The following is a 13,504-nucleotide window of genomic DNA, read 5'->3' as shown; positions in this document are numbered from 1 at the left end:
TGCATAATGTAGTACTACAACAGTACAATTGTAACAAATAATTACATACCTACCTTTAGTAACCCAACGGCATTTTTCATGTAGTACAATTTTGATTTCGTGGTTAAAGTTAAATGCTATTTGTTTTTGTTCAACTTGCTTGAGAGGAATCTCAAGGTAAATGAAGGTAGTGGCCGGTAGAAACTAAACAATGCGCACCCGTTTTTATTTTATTGAAAAAAATCAGAACGTCCAAAAAATAATTCTACTTTTTTGGATTTCGATTTCAACTTTTATTTTTATAGCTTCCTGATTATTGTAAGAGCTTTTAGTTATTAGTCTGCAAATATGGAGGGCAGATATGCAAATACCCGATTCCCCTGGGTGACGCACATAGAGAGCGTGCGCGAGAGACGTGACTGATGGCCGCCGTTATTCGAGAAAAAAAAAAGACTGATGGCCGCCGTGATGACGAGACGACGGCTTGCGGCTGGGGTTGGGGGTTAGTTGATCCAACGCCCAACCATCCCTCCCATATCCCAGTCAAATTCCCAACTCAATTCTCTCTCTCCCCTCCCCTTCACGCCTTCCGCCTTCTCTCTCTACCCGCCTCCGCTCCGCTTCCGCTCTTGGTCCCCCCCCCCCCCCCGGGCCCCGCCGCGGCCATCGCCGCGGGCGCTTAAAAAGCGCGCGCGGGCGCGGCAGCAGCGGCGTCGCCACGGCCCGGGAGCGCTCCTCCACCTCGCCCTGTCGCCTCCGCTTCCCATCCCTCCCTCCCCGCCTCTCTCCTCGCCGCGGGGCTGGGAGCACGCGCTGTAGCGTCGCGCCGCGCATTTAAGGCGCCGCTTGGATCTTGATCTGCCCGGCGGTCTCATCCACCACCACCACCACCTCCTCCTTGTCGTCGGCGCCAGCCGGCACCGGTCGCGCGGCGTTCCGCCGAGCTGGCGGCGGGCAGGCGCGCGCCACGCTGCTGTAACTTCGGACGTACGTACGCGCTCTCTCTCTCTCTCTCTGCCTGCTCTGTTCCTCGCTGGCGCTCTGCTCCGCTCCACTCGGGTGTTCCAATTTTGCATCGCTACGCGCGCCGCCGGCCGCTCGAGGCCGCCCCCACCCAAATCCCGCTCCAAACTGGGATTTCCCGCGGCGCCGTCGGTTACGGGATCGCCTGTACTTGTCAGCCGCGCCGGGCACTCGGTTCGGCATTCCGTCGATCAGATTGTGGGCGCGCCAAGTGGGGATTGAGGAAATGGTGATTCTGCCTGCTGCTGGCAACCGGAATTCGTTAAGCGAAGGCAGCGGGTTTCCTTTTCAGTTTGGTTAGGGAGCTTGCTGTTTTGTTTGTTGGCGTGCCCGGGCTGTTGGTCCCCTTTGTTTGGACCGTATATGCATTGGCCTTTCGGCTTTCCACTTTGGACTCACATCAACCGTGGACTTGTCTGTGATCGCATAGCATACACGGTCAACATATCTACCTTTGCCTAGGAAATCAAAACCTGTGGCCTTGCACTTCTTATCCTGCTGGCTGGTTGTACTCTATTTCCATACAATCAGCTACTCCCTAAGAATTTCATCCAGTTATTAAATAGGTCACTTCTCTGCTAGCAACTTGCTGTCATTTCAGGACACAATTTCAGAAACTCTTAGTTGCCTATTCGAATTTGGACTAGTCTGATCATGAATGGGACAAGTATTGTGGTAGTGATTTCTTGATATGCGTGCAGTTTCCCCGTCATAATTGATCTACTAACAATCTGTTTCTTTTGCGGGTACCAGGAAGTCTGAAGTTCAGAGGGTGAAGTAATGGTGGAGCCCTACCAGATGAACGGCATACTGAACGGGATGCCTAATTTGAGGCATCCGTCCTCTCCATCAGAGGTTGATGAATTCTGTAAAGCGCTTGGTGGAGACTCACCAATACACAGTGTGCTAGTTGCCAACAATGGGATGGCTGCGGTCAAGTTCATGCGCAGCATCCGCACATGGGCCTTGGAGACCTTTGGGACAGAGAAGGCCATTCTCTTGGTTGCTATGGCCACTCCGGAGGACTTGAAGATTAATGCTGAGCACATAAGAATCGCTGACCAATTCGTAGAAGTTCCTGGAGGAACGAATAATAACAACTATGCGAATGTACAGCTTATAGTGGAGGTTAGCACAATTCATCATCCTGCCAGTTTTCACATAATTGTTTTTAGTTTACATGTACTTTCACCATGTAAATTTGGTAATTAACATTGTGAATTCACCATCCACAGATAGCAGAGAGAACTCGTGTGTCTGCAGTTTGGCCTGGCTGGGGTCATGCATCTGAGAACCCAGAACTTCCAGATGCTCTTAATGAAAAGGGAATAATTTTTCTTGGGCCACCTTCAGCTGCAATGGCTGCACTTGGTGATAAGATTGGTTCTTCTCTTATTGCGCAAGCAGCAGGAGTTCCAACTCTTCCATGGAGCGGATCACATGTATGCTTTCTCCTATTTCTGTGTGGCTTTGCTCCTATTATTTTCTCTGCTAGTTTAGTGTTGGCTTATCATTAAATGAAACTCTCTTCAGGTGAAAGTTCCACCAGAAAGCTGCCATTCGATTCCTGAGGAAATATATAAGGATGCTTGCGTTTCCACTACAGAGGAAGCAGTGGCCAGTTGTCAGGTGGTCGGGTATCCTGCCATGATCAAGGCATCTTGGGGTGGCGGTGGTAAAGGAATAAGGAAGGTTGGTTTTCATTTTCAGTTGAACTCCAGAAAGAAGAAGGGAAATGTTCAGTATTCAGAAAACATGATGTGAAAGTTTCAGGAAAAAATAGAGTAAATTAACACTAATTTTGATATCATCTGCATGGATTTGTAGGTACATAACGATGATGAGGTAAGGGCACTGTTCAAGCAAGTTCAAGGAGAAGTCCCTGGCTCACCTATATTTATTATGAAAGTGGCATCTCAGGTGCGAACTGATTCAAAGATTTCCTTTCGCTTATTTTCTTGTTTGCTTTGATTCCACCTTTGTTCTTTGTATCGTGGATGCTTTGGTTTTATTTTCTTCTGAAAGCTTTTGTTTTGTTCTTTCTTTGTAGAGCCGACATCTGGAGGTTCAGTTGCTCTGTGACAAACATGGCAATGTTGCAGCACTACACAGTCGAGATTGTAGTGTTCAAAGAAGGCACCAAAAGGTTAGCTCTTAGAATTATTTTTTAAGCTATGATTTCCATTTTGAGTTCTTGGAATTCATCCCATACTTGGATTGTGTATTGTGCTCTGTGGAAGTTTTATATCTTTCTTGAATAAAGTTTAGTTGACTACTTGACTTAGTGCAAGACAAAAAATATCCCATATTCTGATTTTTATGAAGAAATATTTTTCACCATTTACCTGTACAACAGATTATAGAGGAGGGGCCAATCACAGTTGCCGCTCCAGAGACAGTTAAAGAGCTTGAGCAGGCAGCAAGACGGCTCGCTAAGTGTGTGCAATATGTTGGTGCTGCTACAGTAGAGTATCTGTATAGCATGGAAACCGGTGAATACTATTTCCTGGAGCTTAATCCACGATTGCAGGTCTATTCTAAACATCCAATGTAGGAATTTGCATTGGCATTCTTCTGTGCTTCTAGCGTTTTCTGTTGTTGACTGGCATCCTTTCAGGTAGAACATCCTGTGACTGAATGGATAGCTGAAATAAACTTACCAGCAGCCCAAGTTGCAGTTGGAATGGGTATACCCCTGTATAACATTCCAGGTATTTCAACTTTCCAACTCAATGATTAATGAGATTATTTTGTCCCATTGTTCTGATGAATGGATGCTGCAGAGATTAGACGCTTTTACGGAATGGATCATGGGGGTGGTTATCATGATTGGAGGAAAATATCAGCTGTTGCGACTAAATTTGATTTGGATAAAGCACAGTCAGTGAAGCCCAAGGGCCATTGTGTTGCTGTCAGAGTTACTAGTGAGGATCCTGATGATGGGTTTAAGCCTACTAGTGGAAGAGTGGAGGTTGGTTTTACTTGACTGGAAGTTCTTTAAGCATTCCACTTGCTATGCTTACTCATATGTTATCTGACATTATCTTGCCTTTTTGTCAGGAGCTAAACTTTAAAAGCAAACCAAACGTTTGGGCCTATTTCTCTGTTAAGGCAAGTATATGCCCATTCAAATTTGTTATTTTCTTTTGTGTTACACATCACTACAGCTGCAAAGTATTAGTCTTGAATATCATGTCTCTTGGTTTGAATCGATTTTTTTGCTAAAATATGTATCTTGGTATGATACAAACTAACCCAAATATTATTTCCCTTTCTTCAGTCTGGAGGAGCAATTCATGAATTTTCGGACTCACAGTTCGGTAAGTAACATAATAGGATTTCTTCATGTTCTGGTATCTCTTGATGGTTTTGGTGAAATTCAGTGCTGTTTGATTGCAGGTCATGTTTTTGCATTTGGGGAATCTAGATCTTTGGCCATAGCCAATATGGTTCTTGGGCTGAAAGAGATTCAGATCCGTGGAGAGATTCGCACGAATGTTGATTACACAGTGGATCTTTTGAATGTATGATGATTGATGACCTCCATATCAAACTTTCTTTTCCAGATGATACGACCCCTTTGTGTAATTTATTTTTCAATCTTCCATTTGTACAGGCAGCAGAATACCGAGAAAATAAGATCCATACTGGTTGGCTTGACAGCAGAATAGCTATGCGGGTTAGAGCAGAGAGGCCCCCATGGTACCTCTCTGTTGTTGGAGGAGCTCTATATGTACGCCTGTTTGACTGCAGAACCATTATTTCTTACCTGTGTGTGAGCTTCAAATACAGGTATCATTGCTAATACCAAATATTGTGTCTTATTTTACAGGAAGCATCAAGCAGGAGCTCCAGCGTTATTACCGACTATGTAGGTTATCTCAGCAAAGGTCAGATACCACCAAAGGTATACTATCTCCTGAAATGCCCTTATTGCAGATTATGCTTGTTGCTGTTTGACTTAAACCAGCTTGGTAGCTGTGTGACTCCTTTCTGATTTGCAGCACATCTCACTTGTCAATTTGACCGTTACTTTAAACATAGAGGGGAGCAAACACACGGTATTTATCTATAGTTTTTCTCTTTACATTTTTGTAACCTACCACTTTGTGTTTTTTAAGAAAAATTAAACGTTAAACTTTGTTGTAGGTCGAGACAGTGAGAGGTGGACCCCGCAGCTATAAACTAAGAATGAATGGATCAGAGATTGAAGCGGAGATCCATTCACTGCGAGACGGTGGACTTTTAATGCAGGTAATATTTCTACCCTACACCCTCTGTTTTTCTATTAAAAAAAGGTTCTGATCCATCTTTGTTGTAAATTCTTCAGTTGGATGGAAACAGTCATGTAATATATGCAGAGACAGAGGCTGCTGGTACACGCCTTCTCATCAATGGTAGGACATGCTTATTACAGGTAAAGATGGCGTTCTTGTTCTCTTCTATATATTTTTTATACTCAAACACAATGCCTTCTACATAACTTTACTCGGAACTAAAGTTTTTGGATCTCGCAAATTGTTGCGAATCTTTAAATTAGTCTACATAGAGGGTAGAATACGATTTAGGAAGCTATGATACAGCATAGCCCTGAGTTATATAAACTTGCTTGAACTTAGATTTCTTTACTTCTGTCCAAGTTTTCTGCTTGGCATTTTCCATAACTGTGACATTCCATGTGTCAAAGCACCTGATGTTAGCAACTATTAGTATCTTCAGTTTCCAAAGTCAAATTTGACTCGAAGGAATAAGCAGTTTGGATTGTTTCGATTCTTAAATGTATTCTCACATCATATGGAAGTTCATGGTATCATTTTTCGTTCTCTTGATTATACTTCACAGAAAGAACACGATCCTTCAAAGTTGTTGGCTGATACACCTTGCAAACTTCTTCGGTTCTTGGTTGCGGATGGCTCTCATGTGGATGCTGATACACCATATGCTGAGGTGGAAGTCATGAAGATGTGCATGCCACTATTACTGCCTGCCTCTGGTGTCATTCACTTCGTTATGCCTGAGGGCCAGGCAATGCAGGTTTTATTCCTCTATATTTCCCTCCCCCTCTGCTTACTCCCCTCTCCCTCCCTCTCTCCTTAAATGTCTATTTTTCTTTTTTCAGGCGAATGACCTAATAGCAACATTGGACCTTGATGACCCATCTTCTGTGAGGAGAGCTGAACCATTTCATGGCTCCTTCCCCAAACTGGGACCTCCTACTGCTATTTCTGGCAAAGTTCATCAAAAATTTGCTGCAAGTGTGAATTCTACACACATGATCCTTGCAGGTTATGAACATAATATCAATGAGGTAGGAATTAATTTTTAGAATTATATGTAATTTCAATTTGCTTTCCAGTTTTCTCTCCCCTTTCATCATCTTCATCTACAAAGGAATACCAATTTCACAGTTTATGGCACACACACTATCCCGTCTTCTTGAAAAACAACTTTTTTCCATCTTGTAAAATAGTTTAGTCATCATGTAATATTTAATCAATATCTTGGTTACTATATTTGCCTTTTCAGGTTGTACAAGATTTGCTAAACTGCCTAGACAGCCCTGAGCTCCCTTTTCTACAATGGCAAGAACTAATGTCTGTTTTGGCAACACGACTTCCAAAAGATCTTAGGAATGAGGTGATTAGCTTCTTACTAGTTTTTTGTTTCATCAATTGCATTTTGTTTATTTTTTATCTCTTTTATTTTGGGTAGCATTAGATGTCGTAAATAATTTTCCATGTATTCAGTTGGATGGTAAGTACAAGGAGTATGAATTGAATCCCGACTTCCGCAAGAGCAAGGATTTCCCTGCAAAGTTGTTGAGGGGGGTTATGGAGGTCAGTTTGAGACTGCTATTTGGTATTAATTATTTTTTTGAGTTTTTCTATTGTTTCCTTACAGAAATTGATATTGTAGGCGAATCTTGCATACTGTTCGGAGAAAGATAGGGTTACTAATGAGAGGCTTGTGGAACCACTTATGAGCCTGGTCAAGTCATATGAGGGTGGAAGAGAAAGCCATGCTCGTGTTGTTGTCAAATCTCTGTTTGAGGAGTATCTGTCTGTTGAAGAACTCTTCAATGATAACCTTCAGGTCAGCCTTAAGTACGGGTTGCTCAATTCTGATTTGTTCACCAAATATGCTAACAATCATCGCCTTTTCTGTTTTCGCATTTTCAGTCTGATGTTATTGAGCGTCTACGTCTTCAACATGCAAAAGACCTTGAGAAGGTTGTGCACATTGTGTTCTCGCACCAGGTAATTTCTGTAAACTTTGTTTTTTATTAAAAAAATATTTTGTTAAATCTTTATTTTCAAGGGTGCTTTTGACTGATAATTTGTTTTTGTTTGAAGGGTGTGAGAAACAAAAACAAATTAATACTACGGCTTATGGAAGCATTAGTATATCCAAACCCATCTGCTTACAGGGATCAGTTGATTCGCTTCTCAGCCTTGAACCATACATCATATTCTGAGGTACAGTTGTTTGGAAGAATGAAGTTCTATTTATTTTGCTCATGTGATAGTCTAGAAAATTGTATAATATATTATTATTAATGCAGCTGGCACTCAAAGCAAGCCAACTTCTTGAGCACACTAAATTGAGTGAGCTTCGCACAAGCATAGCAAGAAGCCTTTCAGAGCTGGAGATGTTCACTGAGGAAGGAGAGCGGGTGTCAACACCTAGAAGAAAGATGGCGATAAATGAGAGGATGGAAGATTTAGTATGTGCTCCACTGGCAGTTGAAGATGCTCTTGTGGCTTTGTTTGATCATAGCGATCCTACTCTTCAGCGGAGGGTGGTTGAGACATATATTCGTAGATTGTATCAGGTATCATCGTATATGTCCATGACTTCACTTGACTTGATACAGCTTAATATTAGCATTTTCTTTGTGACCTGACCCAAAATCATATTACAGCCCTATCTTGTAAGTGGAAGTATCCGAATGCAATGGCACCGAGCTGGCCTAATTGCTCTATGGGAGTTCTCTGAAGAGCATCTTAAGCAAAGAAATGGGCAAGATGTGCTCCTACGGCAAGTAGAGAGTCCCATTGAGAAGAGATGGGGTGTCATGGTTGTAATCAAGTCTCTCCAATTTCTAGCAACTGCAATTGATTCTGCATTGAAGGAGACTTCACAGTATAGAGCAGGTGTTGGAAGTGTCTCGAATGGTACCCATGTAAATTCTAATCAAAGCAATATGCTGCATATTGCTTTGGTTGGTATCAATAATCAGATGAGTACTCTCCAAGACAGGTTTGTTTGCTCTCCATATCCTTATGTGTCAATTTGTTTCAATGAAACTCTTCAATACTGATACTATTATCGGTTAATGAATGTCATCGATTCCTTATGTTACCTCTTTTTTTGTCCTCTTTCTAGTGGCGATGAGGATCAAGCACAAGAAAGGATCAACAAACTATCCAAAATTTTGAAGGATAACACTATTACATCACATCTTAATGGTGCTGGTGTTAAGGTTGTCAGTTGCATTATCCAACGAGATGAAGGGCGTCCGCCAATGCGACACTCTTTCCAATGGTCTGTTGACAAGCTTTATTACGAGGAGGATCCAATGCTCCGCCATGTGGAACCACCATTGTCTATATTCCTTGAGCTGGTATGTAGCTACATTCATTATTCACATATTATTTTAATCTTCTCTTCAACTATAACTGTATTTCTCAATAAAATTCTTCAAATACAGGACAAAGTAAATTTGGAAGGTTACACTGAAGTAAAATACACCCCATCACGTGACCGACAGTGGCATATTTATACACTTACAAAGAACAAGAAAGATCAAAGATTAAACGACCAGAGGATGTTCCTTCGTACCATAGTCAGACAACCAAGCGCAACAAATGGTTTCCTGTCAGGAAGTATTGACAATGAAGTAGGCCGCACTCAAGCTTCATCATCATTCACATCAAACAGCATTCTCAGATCATTGATGGGAGCACTAGAAGAAATAGAGCTACATGCTCATAGTGAGACTGTGAGATCGGGCCATTCACACATGTATCTGTGCTTACTGAGAGAACAACAATTGCAAGAACTTATTCCATTTTCAAGGTCAGTCAATGCACACTGTGTTTCAATCTTACTGATAAGAATAGACTGTTAATTTGCTTAAAGATGTTAAAATTTTGCTATTTCATTGTGTAGGATGGCTGATGAAGTTGATCAGGAAGAAGCAACTGCATGCACACTTTTGAAGCATATGGCGTTGAATTTATATGAGCATGTTGGGGTCAGGATGCATCGTCTTTCTGTGTGCCAGTGGGAAGTGAAGCTCTGGTTGGTTTGTGATGGGCAAGCTAGTGGTGCTTGGAGAGTTGTTGTTACGAATGTTACTGGTCACACTTGCACTGTTGATGTAAGTTCTTTGAGAATCGCACTACTGCACTAGTAATCATAACAATGATTCAGTAATGACTGTAAAGATTGCTACTTAATGCAAAGACCAGTCTGATATGCATAAAACCTGGCAGTCATTACAACCTCATAGATCGCCGTACATGTTTCTTTAGCTTATGTGGTTAGCGAATAGCAAATGCTCCATCTGGCATCTGCTAAGTATTTCTGATCATTTACATTTAAGTAGAAAAATATCATTTGCACTTTTACTGTGCTTATGTTCAATTTCTTTTGGGTCTCAGATTTACCGAGAAGTGGAGGACCCCAGTACACATCAGCTTATCTACCACTCTGCCACAGCCACGGCTGGCCCTCTGCATGGCGTTGCATTGAATGAACCGTACAAGCCTTTGGATGCTATTGACCTTAAACGTTATGCTGCTAGGAAAAACGAAACTACATACTGCTATGATTTCCCCTTGGTAACTTGCTGGCAGACACTTGTTTTTCCTAACATTTGTTATGGCATGCTTAAACAGATCAATTCATACCATGAATACTGTTTCTGCAGGCATTTGAAACAGCGCTGAAGAGGTCATGGAAATCAAGTAATTATGGTGTTACTGAATCTAATGACCATAATCAACTTTATGCTGAAGTGAAAGAGCTTATATTTGCTGATTCAGATGGAGCGTGGGGTACTCCATTGATTTCAGTTGAACGCCCCCCAGGCATCAATGATATTGGCATTGTTGCTTGGAACATGAAGCTGTCCACACCTGAATTCCCAAGTGGTCGGGAGATTATAGTTGTTGCAAATGATGTGACATTTAAAGCTGGGTCCTTTGGTCCAAGAGAAGATGCATTTTTTGATGCAGTTACCAACCTGGCTTGTGAGAGGAAACTTCCTCTTATCTACCTGGCAGCAACTGCTGGTGCCAGGCTTGGTGTAGCAGAGGAAGTCAAGGCATGCTTCCATGTCGGCTGGTCTGATGATGAAAGCCCTGAACGTGGTTTTCACTACATTTACCTCACTGAACAAGATTATTCACGCCTAAGCTCTTCAGTTATAGCTCACGAGCTGAAACTAGAAAATGGAGAAACCAGATGGGTGGTTGATACCATTGTTGGGAAAGAGGATGGACTTGGTTGTGAGAATCTCCATGGAAGTGGTGCAATTGCCAGCGCGTATTCTAAGGCATACAAAGAAACCTTCACCCTGACATTTGTGACTGGAAGAGCTGTTGGCATTGGAGCCTATCTGGCTCGTTTAGGTATGCGGTGCATACAACGTCTTGATCAACCAATTATTCTGACTGGGTTTTCTGCACTGAACAAGCTTCTGGGACGGGAGGTATACAGTTCTCATATGCAATTGGGTGGCCCCAAAATCATGGCTACAAATGGTGTTGTCCACCAGACCGTGTCAGATGATCTTGAAGGTGTTTCTGCTATACTGAAATGGCTCAGTTATGTTCCTCCATATGTTGGTGGTCCCCTTCCTATTATGAAACCCCTGGACCCACCAGAAAGACCTGTAACATACTTCCCTGAAAATTCTTGTGATGCTCATGCAGCCATATGTGGCATTCAGGATGGTGAAGGCAACTGGTTGGGTGGCATGTTTGACAGGGAAAGCTTCGTGGAAACATTGGAAGGCTGGGCAAAAACAGTTATCACTGGAAGAGCAAAACTTGGTGGAATACCAGTTGGTGTCATAGCTGTGGAAACCCAGACGGTGATGCAAGTCATCCCTGCTGATCCAGGGCAGGTTGATTCTGCTGAGCGTGTAGTCCCTCAAGCAGGACAGGTGTGGTTCCCTGATTCTGCCACCAAAACAGCTCAGGCATTACTGGATTTCAACCGTGAGGAGCTTCCATTGTTCATCCTTGCAAATTGGAGAGGTTTCTCTGGTGGGCAAAGGGATCTGTTTGAAGGGATCCTTCAGGCTGGTTCAACAATTGTTGAGAATCTGAGGACATACAAGCAGCCTGCTTTTGTATATATTCCAATGGGTGGAGAGCTGCGGGGAGGGGCCTGGGTTGTGGTGGACAGCAAGATCAATCCGGACCACATTGAGATGTATGCCGAGAGGACTGCGAAAGGGAACGTCCTTGAGCCAGAAGGATTGGTGGAGATCAAATTCAGACCAAAGGAACTGGAAGATTGCATGCTAAGGCTTGACCCAGAATTGATTGGCCTGAATGCTAGGCTGAAAGAGATGAAGAAACAAAATGCCAGCAACTCAGAAATGGAGACTATCCGGAGGAGTATGACTGTTCGTATGAAGCACCTGATGCCTGTATATACTCAGGTTGCCACACGGTTTGCTGAGTTGCATGACACCTCCGCTAGAATGGCTGCCAAAGGCGTGATTGGTAAGGTTGTTGATTGGGAGGAGTCTCGGGCCTTCTTCTATGGGAGATTGCGAAGGAGAGTTGCTGAGGATGCCCTTGCCAAAGAAGTTAAAGAAGCTGCTGGTGAGCAGCTGTCCCACAAATCAGCATTGGAGTCTATCAAGAAATGGTATCTAGCGTCCAAGGAAAGTGAAGGAGATAGTGACAAGTGGAACGAGGATGAATCTTTCTTCGCTTGGAAGGATGATCCCAAGAACTACGAGAACTATCTTGAGGAGTTAAAGGCTGAAAGAGTATCCAAATGGTTCTCGCATCTTGCTGAAAGTTCAGATGTGAAAGCCCTACCGAACGGTCTTTCACTGCTCCTTAACAAGGTAATCTTTCTTCTAACATTTCAACAGTTATGTTTTCTATTTTTAAGATTAATGCCCTGAATTCTGAATTATGGCGCAGATGAATCCTTCGAAGAGGGAGCAGGTCATCGATGGGCTCAGGCAGCTTCTTGGTTGATTGGTGGCTGTCTTCGCATCCCAACCAAATAATGTCCTCATTTTTTGCACATCAGCACTCGGCGGTGGCATCTCATGCCTAAATTGTGTCTGCTCTGCTGGATGTTTGATTTGGGTTCTTGCTAGAGCGGAGTGAAGCATGAAATCGACCTTAGGTGGGCACGAGTTTTTCTGTATGTAGTCATGTATTTAGTTGTTTTAACCTTGTAATTAGTTGTGTGGCCTTTCTCAAAGGCGATGTCATACGGATACAATGGAAAGCATGATCAAGTAATTATTTATTTTTGAACCCAAATAATATATGATTTCTCATCTGTAAGCTTGGTGTTTGCAAAATAATTGAGATGGTCTGCCTCTATTCTGTTAGCTCTCTCCGTCGGAGTATTTTTAATGATATACGGTAAGAGAGGCAGTCCTAACCATAATTTCTATAGATATTGTCTGCAGTACCACGTGAGCAAGATATTTGACTTTAGAAACTACAATCTCCAACCTATAGGCCCTGTTTGGTTTGTTTTTGCGCTAGGAATAGTAACATTTTGGCAGTTTATTACGGTGTCAAACAAAGCCAGTTTATAAAACCAACTTCAAAACCCTTGCGTTAGGAACCTTGAAGAATCTAATGAGATCTTTAACCGCATGATTAGATGATGGTTATTATAGCCAATCATCGATTAATTACCGTCATTAGATTTGTCGCGAAAAGTTACACCCATCCGTAAAAAGGTTTCACAAATAAACTTCATTTAGTACTACATCCATTCGAGATTTTTTTTCTTAAAAAACGTGCACGCTAGGTTCCTAGTGGGAACCAAACAAGGCCATAGTTATTGTCTGCACTCTACAATCTATAGGTAGTGTCTACGGTACTACGACGTTTCTGCATCGAAACAGTTTTCTTTTTTTTTCTATTTACTCCCTCCATCTCAAAATACTAGTCATACTAGAAATTCTAAGACAAATTAACAATAAGGTAAAATGACCATATTTGCCCCTATATATTATCTATATTTGGCACTAATTGATTTTTGCATGCACATGCACTTTCTAAATAGAGTAGACTGACTTATTTTTTGAGACAAATTTTAAATCCCAGAATAACTAATATTTTGGGACGGAGGGAGTACTCATTAACTTTCTCACCGTATGTTACTGTAATAGGTTTGATTCAATCGACGATAGAAATCGCCGCCACTCCGGCAAGCTGGCCAATTCTAGCCCATTACAAATCTAAAGTAACAAACGGGGCGGGGGAGGCGTGGGGCCAGCCCG

At 42.5% G+C, this 13,504-nt stretch overlaps 1 protein-coding gene across 3 annotated transcripts; it reads left to right on the top strand.

Moving 5' to 3' along the window:
- Positions 1-477: 477 nt before the first annotated feature.
- On the top strand, positions 478-12,590 carry LOC120651241 (acetyl-CoA carboxylase 1). Of its 3 annotated transcripts, none has more exons than XM_039928672.1 (32): positions 478-966; positions 1,756-2,130; positions 2,238-2,444; positions 2,536-2,694; positions 2,830-2,922; positions 3,053-3,148; positions 3,359-3,532; positions 3,620-3,713; positions 3,786-3,973; positions 4,063-4,113; positions 4,283-4,322; positions 4,402-4,526; positions 4,619-4,735; positions 4,835-4,909; positions 5,007-5,063; positions 5,152-5,256; positions 5,333-5,419; positions 5,845-6,036; positions 6,122-6,310; positions 6,529-6,639; positions 6,750-6,839; positions 6,919-7,095; positions 7,182-7,259; positions 7,356-7,478; positions 7,565-7,834; positions 7,925-8,262; positions 8,389-8,626; positions 8,714-9,081; positions 9,175-9,385; positions 9,669-9,848; positions 9,938-12,097; positions 12,177-12,590. In XM_039928672.1, the coding sequence occupies exons 2-32, from the start codon at positions 1,783-1,785 to the stop codon at positions 12,231-12,233; spliced, it is 6,798 nt and encodes a 2,265-aa protein (XP_039784606.1). In that variant the 5' UTR covers positions 478-966; positions 1,756-1,782; the 3' UTR covers positions 12,234-12,590. The 3 variants fall into 3 exon arrangements, with proteins under 3 accessions (XP_039784606.1, XP_039784607.1, XP_039784605.1); XM_039928673.1 differs by having other exon boundaries at positions 516-970; XM_039928671.1 differs by having other exon boundaries at positions 521-970; positions 8,389-9,081.
- Positions 12,591-13,504: the final 914 nt, after the last annotated feature.

The sequence above is a fragment of the Panicum virgatum genome, chromosome 9K (assembly GCF_016808335.1).
Source record: "Panicum virgatum strain AP13 chromosome 9K, P.virgatum_v5, whole genome shotgun sequence".
NCBI lineage: Eukaryota > Viridiplantae > Streptophyta > Magnoliopsida > Poales > Poaceae > Panicum > Panicum virgatum.
This window is presented reverse-complemented; position numbering and strand designations above follow the sequence as displayed.

Excerpts from the sequence above, each read along its gene's own strand:
- LOC120651241 (XM_039928671.1), top strand. The coding sequence starts at position 1,783 with ATGGTGGAGCCCTACCAGATGAACGGCATACTGAACGGGATGCCTAAT. Across the intron at positions 2,445-2,535 it reads TTCCATGGAGCGGATCACAT|GTGAAAGTTCCACCAGAAAG; the intron begins GTATGCTTTCTC and ends AACTCTCTTCAG. Across the intron at positions 8,263-8,388 it reads ATGAGTACTCTCCAAGACAG|TGGCGATGAGGATCAAGCAC; the intron begins GTTTGTTTGCTC and ends TCCTCTTTCTAG.